At 49.7% G+C, this 18,738-nt stretch overlaps 1 protein-coding gene across 1 annotated transcript in view; it reads right to left on the bottom strand.

Moving 5' to 3' along the window:
- Window positions 1-18,738, bottom strand: part of LOC146862121 (protein NipSnap homolog 3A-like) — a 216,502-nt gene that overhangs the window by 73,087 nt on the left and 124,677 nt on the right. Inside the window, exon 3 of the mRNA XM_085641312.1 lies at window positions 3,908-4,066. Coding sequence (XP_085497438.1) covers window positions 3,908-4,066 — 159 coding nt within the window. The remainder of the gene's footprint in view (window positions 1-3,907; window positions 4,067-18,738) is intronic.

The raw sequence follows: 18,738 nt of genomic DNA on the forward strand, positions 1-18,738 counted from the left end.
TCTCTGCATTCATTGAGAGTAGATGTGTCTAGTGTTGTCTCCACACTGGTGTGCTGGTATGAAGTCAGCCTGCTCTAGAGAGATATGTCCCGGCATGAGGGGGTTGAGGCGGTGGGCTAATGTGCTTGTACATATTTTGGCATTACGTTTAGAAGAGATATGGGCCTGCAAGACCCAAATAACGTTGGATCTGTGCCCAGTTTGAGGATGACCAAGATCGAAGCTTCCAGCATGGAATCCGTGAGGGAGCTTGTAGTGGCAAAGGAGTTAAAGAGTCGAGTGAGGACTGGGGCTAGTTCTTGGCATAAGGTTTTGTAAAATTTTAAGGGGAATCCATCCGGCACAGGGGACTTCATTAGCTTCAGGCTGGCTATGGCCGAGACTGCCTCTTCAATGCTTATAGGGTGTTTAAGAAGTCAGCCACCTGGGATGGAAGGGGGGGTTGGTGGACAGGCTGTGACGTAGTCCGAGGGGTTGACAGGAGCCCCTGCTGCTTCTTTGTAGAGAGTGCTATAGAAACTTTGGAATGTGTCTGCGATCTATGGGTCTAATCACGCCTCTGTGATCGAGGTGGGGCGGATCACTTGGATAGACACAGAATGAAAATTGGCCTGCAAGCGATGTACTAGCAGTCGCCCACAGCAATTGCCCTCCAGGGTAGATCTTTAGATGGACTAAGGCGTATTCTGCTCTGTCTAAATCTATTTGTTAGCGAAGCAAGCGTGTTCGTTCCAGCTTTCCCCAGACCAGTAGGGCCCAGGGCATTTGTGTATTGCCTCAAGCTCTAGGACTTTCAGCTCAAGGGTCCGCTATTTCTTTTTACAGGTGCAATTTTCAGATGCAGATATAGCAATAAATTCCCCTCGGACTACTAATTTCAATGCTTCCCAAACGGAAGCCAGTGTGACCTGGTCAGTATCATTGGTTTGTAGGTAGTCTAGGATCGTCTTGTGTATGGCTGCAGTGGTCGAAGGAGACTAAAGTAGAGATTCTCTGAGGCACCAGCGCAAGGGGTTCTCTTGCATTGTGTCAATGCGTGCAGTTAGAGTCTGAGGTGCATGGTCTGAGAGCTCAATAATAAGTGTACTCCCTAGTATTAGGGTGGTTTACGCACCTGATATCGCACAGGCCACAGTCCGCCAACTAAAGGTTTCCTTGCGTTGCAAGAGCCCCAGTTTGATTTGAGAATTGGCCAGAATGGTCTAGATCATTATCCTTGACCAGGTTAAAGTCACCCCTGACCATTAAGGCAGCATCTGGGGTCTGAACTACAGGAGAGAGGGTGTTCATGACAAAGGAACCTTGCTGGTGGGTGCATAAATGTTTGCCAGGGTAAAATGGAAGGTGCCAAGTCGAAGTTGGTATGCTAGAAGGCGTCCCTAATTCTCTATCAGTTTAGACACTATGTCTGCCCTAAACCTCATGGAGAACACAGCTACCCCCCCCCCCTCGCTTTGAGGAGTTGGAAGACCACAGCTTGTGCGGAATTGCATGCAGTGGAAGTCCTTGGGTAATATGTGCGTTTCTTGGAGTAGACAGATGTTTCTGCAAGAGTGCTGTAGAAGGAAGAGGCCTCTGACGTTGAGGCTCGTAATTTTAATTTCCAGGACAGTCAGTCAGGGGGTGCTAAGTCCTGGCGAGCTACAGAAGAGCAGGGAAAGTGCATGCAGAGTATGAGCCCGGAGTGTAGGGCTGGCACCCGACCCAAAACAAAGATGTCCTAGTCCGACCATGGAAGGTGAAGGAATGATAACCCCATGAACAATTATAAAAAAATAACATCATAAAACACAATTTGTACGAGTCAGTTAATGATGGTGTTCTGCATACTCGACTAGGCCGGAAGCGGAGAGACTGGGGTCAGATCTCCAAGGTGGCAGATGCCTCTCCGCCACCTGAGGCAGCCATCAGTTCAGAAGAAGTACCGGCTGAGAATAATAGCAGGCAGAAAGCAACCAGTGAGGGGCATTGTCTGGTGGACATGCCACACGTGCCAGAGGCAAGTTTATCTAGGACATCTCGGCACTCCAGTGTCCGCTCCTCAGGGCCAGGGCATGGGAGCCGTTTGATCTTTCTATAGTCTGCCATGCCGAGGCTCGTGTTGGGGAGCCATGGGGAGAGCCTGCAGTAGTAGGGGGAGACGCTCTCAGCCAGGAGGCCCAGAATCAGAGGAGCCTTTTTCAGTGATCGCAGCTGATGGAGCTGGCCTTCCCAGTGGAAGATTAGTCTGAAGGGGTGCCCCCCCCAGCCATAGGACACCACTTTGGAGCATAAGAAACTAGTCACTGGATTGAACTCCCTGGATTTGGAGGGTAAGGAGGGAGACTTCCTGGAAGAGGCCTTCAGTGTGTCCTCTGAAGCAGATGGGTTGTTTCGATCTGGCGGCTCTCAGAATGTCCTCTTATTTGAAAGACGTAGATGCAAGCTAGTATGTCAGATGACTTTGATGCAGTGCCCTCGGACCGACAGACCCGATGGATCATGTCCAGGCCCAGTTCAGTGTTGTCTTCCCAATCTAGAGTGTAGCGAATGAGCGCCTGGGTCTATTCTCTTATGTCGGAGCCCTCTGCCCCCAATGGAACCCTTCTGCGTAAAATGTTATTATGGCTGGACCGGTTTTCAAGGTCCTCTGAGCCCTTAACTCATCGTGTTGTTTCGTTTTCTTCCAGTATAGAAATGCGATCTCCGAGTGAAGACAGGTCTTGACACATTTCCCACATGTCTTGTGTGAGGTCATTTTTGAGGGCTTATAGGTCACTCACTCCCCTGAAGCTGCCAACAACAGGCGTGGGTCTGCTGCAATGCATGGGCCTAGGATATGCGACAGCAGTACTGCAGGTAAGGTTGCTGAAAGTACCGGACGGGTGGTACTGAAGGTGCCCTTATTACTATTTCTGTTACTGCTGTTGGAGGTGTTGATGAAGCCACTTAGCTGAGCCCAGCACTCCAGGGTCCTTCGCTTTGCGGCGAGTTCATCGGCCTTGGTATCCCTCTGGAGGGTCTCACTGGCTGCGGGAGGTCAGGTCGATATATCAGGGCCGTCCAGAGCCTCATGGCCCTTGATATTCAAAGGTCTCCAAATCACCTTCCAGGCAGCGCTATTTAAAGGTTGAGTGGAGTGGTGGACAGTCTCGGGTGCCCCTCCCCCTTGGTATTAGGGTGCAGAGCAGACAGCTGTGAAGCCCGCAAATAGAGGCCTAGGCAGCCGCCATCTTAATGCTCGCGTTCCCCAGTAGTTCAACCAAAGAGGGAGTCGGAGTCTCACCTATGCTTAGAGTGTTGCCAGCCAGGAAACCCTCTGGGCACTGTTGATGCGAGCTCGGGTGGCGGAAACACAGAAGACATGTCCTACTCCCCGGCATCCTGGCCATGCCCCCCCAATTAAAGTTTTTCAAAAGCTGAAAACCAAACAAATCCAATTTTTCTCCAAGTTGTTCTAAAACAATAAATTATCCAATGTATGTGTAGATAAAACCACACCAAGGCAATAAACAAAAGTGTTAGACACAAAACCGCTTAATACAAAATATCTGCACTGCTTGTGAGGGTCAAAAGAAAATATAGAATTTTGCTATTTGAAACGCATGAGCAACAATATTGTTGCCATTTTACTGAGTGAGCAGCACAAAGAGGCAAAAGTAAAATTAAACAAAACTATAAAATGTTAATAAATTAACATCATGCACCAATTCTCTTTCCCGTTAACCTTTTTATTTGAAGGGTTGGGATGTTTAAAGTAATAAGCATATGGCATATTTTATTTGCGAAATAAAATAAAAAGTTCTCTTATTAAAATCAAAATTACTTTGCGCTCTTAAAGTTTGCGTATCTCTGTGCTTCTAATATTTCTCATTCTACTGATAAGACCATTAGCCTACAGTCACTCTCATTCTACTTTAATACTCACCCTCCTTCTCTGGCTTCTCTAATTTACACCATGGCACCAGGTATGCGATTTCATTTTCCTGCTTTTCCAATAAGGGTAGCATTTTGGAAATATACTTTTCCTGCCATTGTTCATCCTGGGCCAGTGCAGTCCGGACTGCTGTTCGGTGAGCAAAACTGTCTACGACAAATGGGAGAAAAAAAAAAAAGATAAGATGTTTGATTAGCTAACTTTTATTTTGCAAACAGATCACTGTCCAGTATCATCAAGTTAAAGTGAAACAATTAATTCAATAATTTTCTGTTTTCAGTTTAAAACATATAAACCATAAAAGACAATAAAAAAAATATCAATAAGACCCCACAGTCATAAAAATAATAACAAATCGTATAATAAACCACATTAAGACCCTCCTAGGCTGCAGCTATAAACAAGGAGATTGCATAGACTACACTAACAACCAATACAATAACCTCAAATGAATGAATTGCTCATTTTAAAAGCATTCATTAAAAAACAGGCAACATGGTTACAAGCTCTGATATTCGTCAGCATCTGCAACAGGGCAGGCCTAGCTTGTCCAAAGCTACGCTCAGTTAGGATTGGCTTTAAAAATCTTTAACGCATATAAGAGTTGAAAGGGCATAGAAGGACAGGGGCATCGCGTCCTGGACCAAGCAGCCATCACATTGACGGGGAATATCAGCTTCCTCCTTTGCCCAATCCTTTGGGAAACGTAGGGAGTGATGTATTACATTAAACCTATATCTATAGTAAGGGGTGCATGCACCACCTTACACAGGCTGCCGTAGCAGACCTGTGATGTCAGTTTGAATGGTCTCTGTTAGCAATGGGATTTCTGGTTGGCTAGGGCTTGCGCCAAAGCCAGACAGAAACCACCACTCTAGTCAGGGCTGGGGAGTTACACGCCAAAGATAACCCCTGCTCACCCCCTTGGTAGCTTGGCACGAGCAGACAGGCTTATCCCTGAGGCGATGTGTAAAGCGTTTGCGCGCGCACCCAGCAACAACACCCAAGGCCCACCACAAAGGAAACTCCACACAAGGTATTCTATAAAAATAGCCTTTGTATTATACACAACACATTAGACAAAAACACACACTCTACAATGTGCCAACAGGCACAGGCAGAATTTACAAGGGATTATATGTACAGGGGACAGGGCCACGTGGACCGCTGTCCGGAATTAGCACTCTTAGAACATAGGAATAATACTGTCGTACAAAATAACATATGTAGCACACAACCAGTAACTACTGGTATCAGGTAAGTACCACCTACGCAACCCTAACCACCTTAGGAAAATATTGCGCAGGGAATCAGGACCTCACTAGCACCACCTGTGTTAGGGAGAACACAACCACCTAAGTATCACAATACCTGTAGGGGTCTAAGCACATAAACACATGATGCATAACATTCAGAGGTGTAAAGCAAAGCACATGACGCATAAACACATTCAGAGGTGCAGGAAAGGAACAATGGCGCAAAAACTCACATTAGCCACTATCTGTGGCAGTCCCTGGGCCAACTGGCCTGGTAGGGGCTAGGACGCCCTGCGTTAGTCAAGCTGCGCCAGCTGCGCAAGCTGAAACGAAAATGGTCCCCCACCTAAACGTGGCAGCTGCCCACTAAGTGCTGGGCAGCTGGAAAACGAACTTCAGGCACTCTGCGTGCCTCTGGAGCCCTCTCTGGGCTCTGTTCACTCAGAAATGTCCCCTAGAGCCCTCGTGGCTCGGAACAGTCGTGCCCCCCTTCGTTGGAGCGCTCCGGGCGCTCTGAACACCGGACAATGCCCTCTAGAGCCCTCGTGGCTCTGCACAACGATGGAGCCTCACTGGGCTCAAGAAGCGATACTGCCCCACACGTGGGAGTCCCTCTGGACTCTGCGCCAATCGAGATGCCCCCCTAGAGCCTCACGGGGCTCGAGAAATGCTGTGGCAACCGTTGGAGCCTCCCGGGGCTCGATCACTGCCCCCGCACCCCCAGCACATGCGCGGAGTCCCCCAGCCCTTCTTAAACACTCACCGGGCTGCTCTGGGGACTCCCGCGTCGCCTCCGTTCTCTCTGCTCTGGGGCCGGGAAGTCACGTCCTCTTCTCCGTGGGGAAGCACGGGGTAGGCTCCCGTCCGCTTCCCTCGATCTCTACGCGGCTCCCTCCTCCTTCGTCCTCAGGATCCCAGGAGCGCGGGGTAGGCTCCCGTCTGCTTCCTGGTTGGGCCACGCCCCCGTCCTAGTCAGCACTGCCTGACTTCCGGGGCTTCCCCGGCCGCGGCGGTGATCCTTGGCTCGTAAGAGGGGTAGGCTCCCTCGATAACCACTACCAATAAGCGGGGTAGGCACCCGCCAACGAAAGGACCAGATAAGCGGGGTGGGCACCCGCCAACGAACACACAATGCGGGGTGGGCTCCCGCTCGATCCGATGCCCCAGGGGGGAATCCCTACGCCGGGGATTCCCTCGGTTGGGACGGGGCGACACCGGAGCGCGCTGGCAGCGCTCGGGCCTCAAAATGAAGCGCTCCTAGCGCTATGCAGTAAATCACAGCGCTCCCAGGCGCTACAAGCAAAAGGGTCCAGCAATAAAGTTTTCAAAAGCCAGGGGGGCAAAGACTGGGCCCAGAGCCAGCTCACAGGGCCCTCCAACAGGGAGGCAGTCCCCAGTGGCGGTCTCTCCTGGCGCCCAGCAGCAGCAGGCCCCCCCCTCAAGTGGATCCTGCAAGAGAACAGTTTCTGTGGGGACACAGCCCCATTTTTATACAGGCAAACCCTTTGTTCTGGGTTCAGGGTGAGGGGGAAAACCAGTCGCAGCTGGTTGGGGAGCACCCTTGATGTGCTCAGTCCCTCACTCTATTCACTGGCAGGGCTAGGGTCGTCAGTCGCACCACAGGGGGCGGGGCCAGCATTGTGTGTGGAAAACCCTGTCCTATTCAGGACCCAGGTGTACTCCTCCCACCCATCTAGCTGCTGATCTCCCCATTCACCACTGGGTGACTCATCCGGACTCTGGGGAATCCCTAGCCCGCAACATGACATGACCAGCCAATCACGCGACAGACACACTGCACACAGAAGTGCCCACTTCTAGAAGTGGCACTTCCACACTAGGTACATGCACGCCGCACACATCATCGCGCAGCATTCACTCCCACGAGTCCGCACATACCAAACTCGGGCCTGCACACCCCACGCATCAGGAACTACTAGGGACACATACATTCCCCATGCATTCCTATGGGAGGGCAGGCCTATCTCACCACATGCACTCAGAGCACGCACGCACTTTACCCTGGGACACAGGGAAAGTGCGCAGAGACCAAACAATTACCACACCAAGTCATCAGTAAAAAGCAAAAAAAGTCCAGGGGTGAACCTGCCAGAAGGGCCAAGTCCAACAGTCTCTCTGGAAGGCCTCTGGGGTACCTATGCCCTGGGTACATGGTGTACCATATACTAGGGACTGATAAGGGTACCCCAGTATCCAATCTGGAGTGTACCTAAAGTACATGCACAACCAATTTAGGGAGAAAGCAGATTAACTGGGGTCCTGATTAGCAGGATCCCAGTCAGACTAGTCGAAAACCAGCAAAACACCAGGAAAAAAGTGGGGGTAACCATGCAGTCATATTCCACCTTCCTACAGGCCTTGCCAAATCATCCTCTTAAAATTAGTAGGACTCAGTTATATCTTCAAAACTGCCCCGCCCGTATTAAAAATAGCTGAAAAGAAAGATAAAAATAACCAACAGCCTGCGACACACATTACTTGCCTGGTCAAAACACCACTCTACCAACTTAAGGGCTAGCCGACCTTTGCCTGAAAACACTAAGAGGAAAAAAGCATAGCTTGAGATATTATAATTTTTTGCAGCTATTGACCGGTGGCTATGGTATCTGATATTCGTCAACCTGGGTCCCTTCCCACCCTCAGTCACAGGATTTCATTCCGTAAAGGGTGATCTGGAATTGCATGTTTAAATCCAATGTCGCCTTATGGGCACCTCTTTTAACTCTATATATCAACACAGCTATCAAATAACACATTTTGCCCTAATGGAGTACCTGTGTAATTACTCCAGTCTTCAAAAAGGGCAATAAAGGTGACCCACGTCATGGCCCCATTTCCTTGATTGATTCTATGGTCAAGGTGATGGGTAGAATTATTTTGAGCAGATTAACTGCATGAGCAACTAACACTAGGTTTTGTCTGACATACATTACAGTTTTCAGCCCGGGAATGGGATGGTGTACCAAGGTTTGATCCTTTATTTGCTTAGAACTAAATATGCTAAGGTTGGCGCAGTCCACTAGGGGTCCATTGATTTAACTTCAGTCTTTGACTGGGTCAACAGTGCTAAGATTTGGAACTTAATGCTGGCCATGAGTTTGATAGAAAATGAATGCATTTTTACATGATTTACACTCGGACCTAACGACAACTGTCCGTTACAGGCCTACAGGGGAGTGCATGTCTAAATATGTATTGAACAGGGTTGTCAGACCAGGTTGAACACTAGCTCCTTTTTTTATTCACACTATATATCGACAGCCTGAATAATGTTTTATGTGTGGGGGAATGATTCACCCATGGTGGATGGCCAGCGTGTACCTGTTTTACTTTACGCCCACAACACTATTTCCAGAACTGCTTTAGGTTTACAGCATCTCCTGAATAGTTTTGTTGACTTTATGGATAATATTGACTGTAACAACAATTTTGTCAAGTCTTACTATTATGGTAAATTGGAACTAAAAATACCAAGAGCAGAGTTCCATATGTTATAGGTAACAAGCTTAGTAAGGTAAACACATTTCTCTAAGGATCCTCTTTGATTCTTCTCTTTGCCAGTTGCTTTTGATCCGCACCAGAAGTCATGCCTTATCTGGAAGCTCTGCATCAGTTTTTGATTTTTCATCTAAATTAGGGCATGGTTGTGTCACAGCAGTGCTGAAAATCTATCAAACTAAATGTCTAACTTCATCACTGTACAGCGCTAAGTTCGGGGGTATTCCAGCTTGCTGCAACTTCAAACACTAGAGAACTAATTCCTTAAACGTCTGCTTTCCTTACCATGTAGTGTCTACTTTTGTTGTTCACAAAGAACAAGCAGTTGGCTTTGTTTCGGATTTAATTCCACTAGGCTCCCTGGCTTTATGGTTTGCTGTCTGGCTTAAGAAAGAACTTGCCCTTAAAAGAGTAATCATCAAAGACTGTTTTAACCTAGATTATGCCAATAAAATGATGTGGTTTAATTATGTCAAGGAGTGTTTTTTCACAAATTGGGACGTCCTGATCTGTTTCACATCCAACACTCTATGGTCAAGGTTATATTGCTTGAGTTAAGAAAGTTTTTTGTTGTTGCTAGAATCTAATGATAGGGAGTCTGGATGTCTGTGCTTTTTGTGAGATCATATGTTTTGGTCCAACAACCCTTTCTTTGGAACTTACTTAAACCACGGGTTGTCAAACACCCACCGTTTTTGTTATCCATTTTAGGTTCAATGTAATGCATCTCTCCCCTTTCTTCAAAGCCTACCCTGGCACCCTCAGTGCTGCTCTGAATCCCTTCTAGCTCATCTGTAAAAGCACAGAAACAGGTAAATTTTTTGGCAAGTTTAATCGAAGATCTGAATATATTGCATTGGTTTTCTTTTTTCACCTGCCTTCCACATGTTGCATGAAAAGCAAAGCCTTGGTACACAAAGGCAACATTTATGGTGCTGTGGGAGGGGCCTGCTGCTTCGCTCACTCAACCTGACTTTGACGCATGAGGGGTTCTTAAAGTGACTGGAACAATGCTTTTCTGCCAGAGGCCAATAAATCTGCTCCTTGTGCTCTTGTACCGCACCAAATGGGGTGTATTGCACCGCTCTCTGCCATTCCTCATCATTAGAAACCATGTCTATGTCAGTTTCCCATTGGTAAACAACTGGAGCAGGGACAACTCTACATCTACAGGTAGTAGCTGGGTGCAGTATAGCCAATGGACTTGTTTATGGCCCAGTCCGAATGTGTACAAGGTCTGTAGATCAGGGAGTGGTTACGTTGGGACATGGAGGGGTTGGGGGCGCGGATAAGCAATATGGCCCACTTCAGAGCCATAGCTTTGACCGCCATCAGCTTTTGTCCCCCAATTTTAAGGCAGTAGGTCGAAAACAAATAATATCTGTAGTGCCCCTGCGTCTAGCTCCGATTGGGACATCGTTGTGTCATCAAGGGATTGGCCAGCTAGCCACCTGGTAGGCCACTGTAGCTGAGCCGCGACATAATATTTCTCAAAATTGGGGACCCCTGGCCCTCCTCTCTCTGTGGGTAACTTTAGTGTTAATAAAACTACTTGTCTCCACCAGTTCTGTTCAGCAGTTCTCTGAGGAGCACATCCAGCTGCAGAAAAAAGGATCTTGGTTATTCCATTGGGATGCTGAAAAATAATGAAGCAGGCGGGGCAACACAACTATTTTCACTAGAACCGCTCTGGCCATCATTGATAGTGTGATCAGAATTTTTGCAATTTCAGGGAACGTACTGCTGCACCCAAATTTCCATCGATATTGTCTGCATCAGAGTGGTTTACCAGTACTACCGAGGTACTTTTTTTTTTTTTTTTTTTTTAATTCTTTTTATTTGCATTTTCAACAACAAAACAAACGTAATACACTGCAGGGTGCATAGGATATAGTACCGACGAGACAGTTCCCCACACACACAATGTTATCAGAGGACCAACAAGTGCCCACTCATTCGTTCTTGAGCGAAAATCAATAACATAGGCCATATCCGTCTCAGCCCCCAGTACACCCCCAACATCCCCCACATCTCCAGTGCCCAACGCAGTAGTCCATTGCGCTCTCCGTCCTCCGTCCCCTCCCAGCCATCCACCATGAAAATCAGCGTACTACAGTGTATGAAGTGGTGTGTGAGTCAACCAATGTGAGAATGTTTCCCATATATCCCTCGGGCGTGTGCGCAGTGGCAGGAGTTCCCAGAATAGGGTGAGCTGCGTCTGGCAGTATACCACACTCTTAAGCCACTCCCTAATGTTGGGTGACGTAGTAGCCCCCCAATGTATTGCTACCTGGCGCTTGGCAAGAAAAAGGAGCATGGCCGGCAGCTGGCGATGTTTAGGCTGAATCGTATGCAAGATCCCCAGAAGCGCAACCTGCGGAGTGTATGGGATCTGCAGCCCCGTGATGATACCCACCAACCGCATTACCTCGGCCCAAAAGGAGGCCAGCATGGGACATTCCCACGACATATGCAAAAAATCAGCGCCGCGCGCAGTGCACCTCCAACAGTAGTCCGAGTCTCTTAAGCCAATACGATGAAGTCTGCTTGGGGTACGATATATCATGTGTATGTATTTGAAATGAATCAGCCGGAGTCTGTAGTTAGGGGATAGTGTCTCAAGCATTTTACAGCATAGGTCCCAGTGAGCGTCAGTGATATCAACCCCCAATGCAGCACTCCACAAATCGCGCGCCGCCGGGGTCACTATTGGATGAGCACTTTGCATGCGTCCATATAGGCGGGAAATCAGCTTACGCCCTGATTCTATCTTCAGGATATTCTCCAGAGCTAGCAAACTCGGCGGCGGCTCCGGGAATGTAGGAAACAGTGCCTGACACGTATGCCGAAGCTGATAATGGAGCAGGGTGTCAAGCATCGTCGGGGTCTCCGCAGCGCACATCCGCTCCAGCGCGATGAAAACACCATCAGGGAAAATGTCACCCGCCGTATGGAGACCACGCGACATTGCACGCTCTCCCGTCTTCATGCGCTGCAGCGGGGGCCACATGGGGTTCCCGCGCAGAGGGATCGATGAAGTGTAGAGGAAGTCCAGCTTAGCCCGGCGGCGCAACCCGTCCCAGGCCCACTGAAGCGCACGCACCGTGTCAATTTCATTGCGCCTCCCTCTGTGTGGCACGTATAGGGCAGTGCTGAGTGGTAACGGGGCCACCATGTCCGCTTCTATCGCCACATGCGGCTGATACGGCGTGGGGTGCACCCAATAGTGCAGGAATTGCGCCTGCGCACAGTACGCATATAGCGTAAAATCTGGTGCCGCCATACCCCCCTGCCGCTGTGGGAGAGTAAGGGTCTCCCAGGCCACCCTCGGCTGTTTACCCCCCCCACGCCAGTTCGATCATGAGCGAGCGTATCTTGTTCAAGAAATGCTTAGTCAAGGGGAGTGGGACATTAACAAATAAGTATAGCAGCTTGGGCAGTATGACCATTTTGGCCACGGCAATCCTACCAGCCAGCGACAGGGGCAAGTGCTTCCACCGGCCCACCCTCTCCTTTATCCACCGCATCACCCGCCCATAGTTCTCCTTCCACAATGCTTGCATGTCTGTGCTAATCCATACCCCCAGGTAGCGTACCGGCCCGGTCGCACATTCCAGCGGGCAATCCGGCGTGAAGCGGGGCGTCGCATCCGTCAGAGGCAGTATGACCGATTTCTCCCAATTAATAGTCACTCCTGATAGCAGGCCATATCGTATCAATTCACTCGTCATGGGGGAGAGATTGTCTTGTGGGTCAGTTACATAAAGGGTAATATTATCTGCGTACATTGAAATGGTCAACGCCCGGGATGTGAATCAAATTGCCCTGTCCGCATGGTGCTGCCTGATCCGGGCCGCCAGTGGCTCGGTGGCAATCGCGAAGAGTAGGGGTGACAGGGGGCAGCCCTGTCTCGTGCCCCTACCGATAGCAAAGGGCACGGACACAAGCCCGTTTACCCTCACACGGGCAGTGATGGTAGTGTAGAGCAGTCGAATATAGCGGATAAACGCTTCACTGACTCCCATTCGCTGCAGCAATGGAAATAGGAATCCCCATTCCAAGGAGTCGAACGCCTTCGTGGCATCCAACAGCACCACCGCGGCCTTGACGTGGGGGGCTAAATAGTGCAGTACTCCAAACAGGGTCCGTAAGTTGTGGGCCGTGGAACGGCCCGGCACAAACCCCGATTGATCTGGGCGGATCATGAGTGGCAGCACCGGCTGTAGCCGCAAAGCGAGCATTTTAGCGAATATTTTCGCATCCGTGTTTATCAGGGATAGTGGCCGATACGAGTCGCACCTCCGGGCATTCTTATCGGGTTTTAAGAGGGCAATAATGAAGGCCTCTCTCATCGTCGTAGGGAGTACACCAGAGTCAACTGCCTCAGCGTATACCGTCAACAGCCGGGGGGCTAGGAGGTCAGCGTATTCCTTGTAAAACTGCGCTGGTAGGCCATCCGGTCCCGGCGCCTTGCCGGGTGCCAAGGACCCCAATGCCTCCTTGACATCTTCAAGTGTAAAGGGGCGATCGAAGTACCCTTTTTGGTGCGCATTAAACCATATTAGCTGAATCGTGTCTAGGTAATCGGAGAAATCTTCCGATGAGGGCCCACCCCGGGAGCGGTATAGGTCTTTATAAAATGACCGAAATGTATCTAGTATCTCCGGAGGGGAGTACACGGTGTCGCCTCGCGACGTTTCGATTGAGGGAATGTATGAGGAGCCCTTCTGCGAGCGCAACACCTGGGCAAGTGTTCTGCCTGGGCGATCCCCCTCGCCATACCGGCGCGCCGTTGCATGTTTATGCAGAAATTTAAGCTCCCTATCTGCCTCAGTTTGGTATTCCGTTAGTGTGGTGCGTGTTTCCGCCAGCGTGGTCACTGAGGGGTCAGAGCTATATTGTACTTCTAGAGTATGTAAGCGGTCCTCTAGCCTCTGGAGTGTATTTCTAATGTCCTTCAGCACTCTAGCCTGTCCCGCAATGCAGTGGCCCCGGATGACTACCTTCCCATAGGGTGCCTACAGACGCCACCGAGTTTAGTTCAAAATAATCGAGGATATGTTGGTGCACCTCCTCGCGAAAAAACGGATCCAGCAGGGCCTGCGCCGGCAACTTCCACGCGAATGGGGTGATGTATGGTTTGGGGATCCGTAGCACCAGTTCAACCGGAGAGTGATCTGACAGGGTGCGCGCTCTATGGTGAACTTCAGATGCCCAGGCATGGACATGTGGGGTTAGGAGCCAGAAATCTAATCTAGACCATGCCTTCCTGTGTGGTGTGAAGCATGTGCCCTCTCGCTCACCGGGGTGTAGGATCCTCCACGAGTCCAGCAGGTTGTATTCCTCCATTAGACCTCGAAGAAGGTCCGCTGTATGCGGGTGATGTGTGCGCGCTATCCCCTCCCTGTCGTGTTCCAGCGATAGCACCGCATTGAAATCTCCTCCCCATATGTACTCCCCCGTGCCAAGGGCCTGCGCCTTCAGCTAGACGGTCCTGAAGAAACCCGGGTCATCTGTGTTGGGACCATAAGTGTTAATTAAGATTATCTGCTTATGGAACAGTTTCCCCAGTATCATTAAATACCTGCCCTCCGAATCAGCATGCACTTTAAATGTTTGCCAGGGCAGGCCTCTACGTATTAATATGGCCACCCCCCGGGAATAGTTGGAGCATCCGGATGTGTGCACCTCACCCCACCTGGCATGTCGCAATCGTTCTCCCGCTTTCTGCAGCAGGTGAGTCTCCTGTAGAAGACAGATGTCGATGTGGTGTCTGGCTAGGTGCGCATGAGTCAATCTAATCTTGCGATGGTCGTTGAGACCTCGTATATTCCATGTCAGACAACGCAGCGCAGTCAGTGCAGTAATGGGTAATGTGTCCTACGCTGCAGTGTGTCTATCTGTGGGGTTAGGGGCAGGGCAGACGGCCTAATATCCAGTGTATCATATCTCGCACTTATCAGGAAAGTGTGTGCGTGTAGGGATAATATCGTGTCGTCCTTCAATAGTACCTTACATTTCTGCAGTTCAACAACAACAAACAATACAAACCCCCCCTCCCCTCCTCCCACTCCAGCCCCCCAATTAGGTTGAGATACTGTACCCCTCCCAATACTAACCCCAAAACAGAGCGGTTGCACGGGAATCATCCCTTCGAGGGCGTGGGTTTACCGGCACACTCCCCCATCTGTGATCGATAGGGTGGCCGAACATTCTGCCGTCCAAAGCCCCAGCAGACCACACACAACAGGCAACGACTTTTGCATCGCCCAAGAACAGTAGCGGTGTCACCTGTTGAGTCCATAAGTATCAGCAGTCCATGTGGCGTCAGCCTCAGCGACCTCTATTCGCATCCCCCACCCACCGCAGTTATCAAGCCATGGACAGCAAACAAAGTGATGGGTACTTATCCGCAGAGTGTCCGGACGCCATTCAGCACAATAGAAGTTCAGGGAGCACAGTAACGTCCGTCGGTTCATTCCACATCACTCAGCCTGTCCACCGGGGAGGCCGCACGGCTTGCGCGCTGCTCCCCATTCGTTCGTTCTGCTTTCCTGGCAAATTTCAGCACCTCTTTCGCCTCCGTGAAGATCAGCGGCTTCCCTTTGTACTACCGAGGTACTTGAGAGTAATCTGGCACATAGCGCAAGGCACCTAATCCATCGGGCAGCGCTGTAGGGCTGTACCCTTACATATCAGAACAAGCATTGGCATAGCCAATAGGTCTCACATTTGGGACCTTATAAGTGTTTAGCCATGCAACAGTCGGTGTTGTTGCACCAAGGATATTCTGCTGCATAACTAAATACTTATACGGTCCAAAAAGCGAGACCTATTGGCTATGCCAATGCTTGTTTGTTTTTTGTTGCTGTTTTGTTTAAGTTGCAAGATCTACAATAGCTGGACATGGTTTTTGTTAACAGTTATATTCATCAAATTTAACTTGTTTTCATAGCTCTCAATGTTGTTTCCATTCTGGTTGTAGGAAACAGTAATTCCCGGGGGTGTGGGGGCTGCCTAGCTGTGCGCATGCGTCGGACTTTGCAAATGAGAAAATGCCTGGTGCAGGTGCAATTTATAAGTGTGGAGTGAGTGAGCCCCAGGCAGCGTGACTCACTCACACAGGAGTTCATGCACTGCACCTGCATACTCAGCATGGTTTAAGGAAACTCGACCCACTCCCTCCCAGGCATCGAACACATATTTACCAAGAAACTCTGAGAAGAGCCTGCCTGCTACACTGACGGCTGGTGGTGTGTGTGCCTGGTGGAAGCGTGCACTGACGGCTGGTGGTGTGTGTGCCTGGTGAAAGCGTGCACTGACGGCTGGCTGTGTGTGTGTGCCTGGTGAAAGCGTGCACTGACGACTGGTGGTGTGTGTGTGTGTGTGTCTGGTGAAAGCGTGCACTGACGGCTGGTGGTGTGTGTGTGCCTGGTGAAAGCGTGCACTGACGGCTGGTGGGGAGTGCGCCCGGTGGAAGCGTGCACTGACGGCTGGTGGTGTGTGTGCCCGGTGGAAGCGTGCACTGACGGCTGGTGGTGTGTGTGCCCGGTGGAAGCGTGCACTGACGGCTGGTGGTGTGTGTGCCTGGTGAAAGTGTGCACTGACGTCTGGTGGTGTGTATGCCTGGTGGAAGCGTGCACTGACATCTGGTGGTGTGTGTGCCAGGTGGAAGCATGCGCTGACGGCTGGTGGTGTGTGTGCCTGGTGGAAGCGTGCACTGATGGCTGGTGGTGTGTGTGCCTGGTGGAAGCGTGCACTGACGGTTGGTGGTGTGTGTGCCTGTTGGAAGCGTGCACTGACGGCTGGTGGTGTGTGTGCCTGGTGGAAGCGTGCACCGACGGCTGGTGGTGTGTGAGCCTGGTGGAAGCGTGCACCGACGGCTGGTGGTGTGTGTGCCTGGTGGAAGCATGCACTGACGGCTGGTGGTTTGTGCCCGGTGGAAGCCTGAACTGACGGCTGGTAGTGTGTGCGCCCGGTGAAAGTGTGCACTGACGACTGATGGTGTGTGTGCCTGGTGAAAGCGTGCACGGACGGCTGGTGGTGTGTATGCCTGGTGGAAGCGTGCACTTACGGCTGGTGGGTGTGTGTGCCTGGTGAAAGCGTGCACTGAGGCTGGTGGTGTGTGCCTGGTGGAAGCGTGCACTGATGGCTGGTGGTGTGTGTGCCTGGTGGAATCGTGTACTGCTAATGTCATTACTTTTGTGTCCAGAAGTTCATGACAATTGTCCAGTGGTGCGCCAACGTCTTCAACTGTTTCTTCATCTTCTTCACAATAATGGCTTTGAACCAAAAGTTTTAAATTCCGAATCACTTCTTTGAAACCATTTGAAATTGCGTCGTTAGCCCTAAGCAATCAATCCACTCCTACAATAACCATGAAACCTGCCGACTTTCCTAAATAGTATAAGGAAGTTCTGGTTTTATTGAGGACATGGAGGCAAGTATTGTGCTTCCAACCAGCCAGAGGAATGAACATTACACTTCCCATCAGGCTTTGGAGAAAGACTACAAGAAACAAGGGCAGTGGGAACCCCAAATGCCAGTGTAACTCTGTAGAAAGCAGCCTTCTTCACCCCCCTCCCCAACCCCTCACAGTTGGGATAGCTTGTGATGCAGCAGACCAGTTGGAAAATCAGTGAAGTATACACAAGAAACCAGTAACAGGAACAAACTTAGAACGATCAGACGAACATCATCTTCTTTGTTCACAAAGAACTCCTAATCGTACACATGGAGTGGAGGCATCTTGAGTTGAAAAAAACCATAAATATATAGTAATACTTACTGAGAACATGGTGCGAGACAATGACAGGGGGCACCGCAGGAACAAAACGCCAGCTGCCTCTGTCCTCAGGAAGCAACACTATGCCGTATTAAATTTTATGTTGTCGATATTAAGTAGCTTCCATATACAATGTGGGAACACCACCACCTTGTAGACAGTTGTAGTAACAGTTCTGTGAAAGAAAGCTTTTGTATCTTGAAAGCTGATCACCCATGACAAGAGAGGAAAGCCATATGGCGCCTCTGCTAGTAAGCATGCGCCCGCACACATGCACGCAAGCTCTAGGCCACAGTGGTAGCACTTTGAAAACCACCTTACTAAAAGTCTCGCCAGAGCACAGCGCATGCGCTGCTCTATGCTCGACCTAAAAACCCACAATTTGTTCCAGTTGCTCTTAAGACCGAAGACCTAGTAAAAGTCGGTCTGTTGTGAGATCCTGAACACAGACCAATAGGGCATCCACAAAAAGCAAAACCCTGTGTGGTCCCGGCCATAGGGATGCTCAGGTTTGCCCCCACTTGGCAGAGGGACTCGGCCAGTGGTGCAATTGCGAGCACAAAGAGTGAGGCGCAGAGAGGGAATTTATGCCATGTGCCTCAGCGTATTGTGAAAGAATCTGAGATACAGCGGCCTAGCTTCACACTAGCAGTAGGTGTGGAGTATAGAATCTTCACCCAGTTAGCATTGCATCCACTGAGCCTGCACTTATTAAGGACCGACTGCTTGTATGCACAGTCATGGGAATCAAATGCCTTTTCTAACTCAAAAACAGGGCAAAATCTATACTTTATTAGAGGTACACTTGGTACATAGAAAGCAACAAAGTGCACAGTAAAACATCACAAGCAAAAGAGCACACTGTCAAACCTTATAAGCAAAGCAGCGCATTGACAAGCAACATAAACAAAAGTGCACAGTGAAATATCTTAAGCAGATTTCATGATGGTAAAACAGTGAATTTTATATTTACATTCAATTGAAGTTGAAGGAAAATTGGAACGCAATTTCATATTGTTGAATTATTGGGATTGAAACAATGAAATGGAACTCCCGAGGTGTCTCTATAGTCTATTTTGTAGTTAATTTTCCATCAATTCGCTGATATGGTGGTCTTGACAATTCTACATTACCAGAACTCCAACAAGCTATAAAAAAGATGATATCTTGGAAGAAACATGACAAAACCATGCCCTACCTTGACTGCCTGATAAAGTAGAGGAGGTGAGCACTTCTCACGTGCCCGCGGCGTGGACCATGAG

Source organism: Triturus cristatus, chromosome 2_2 (assembly GCF_964204655.1).
Source record: "Triturus cristatus chromosome 2_2, aTriCri1.1, whole genome shotgun sequence".
In the NCBI taxonomy this organism is placed as follows: domain Eukaryota; kingdom Metazoa; phylum Chordata; class Amphibia; order Caudata; family Salamandridae; genus Triturus; species Triturus cristatus.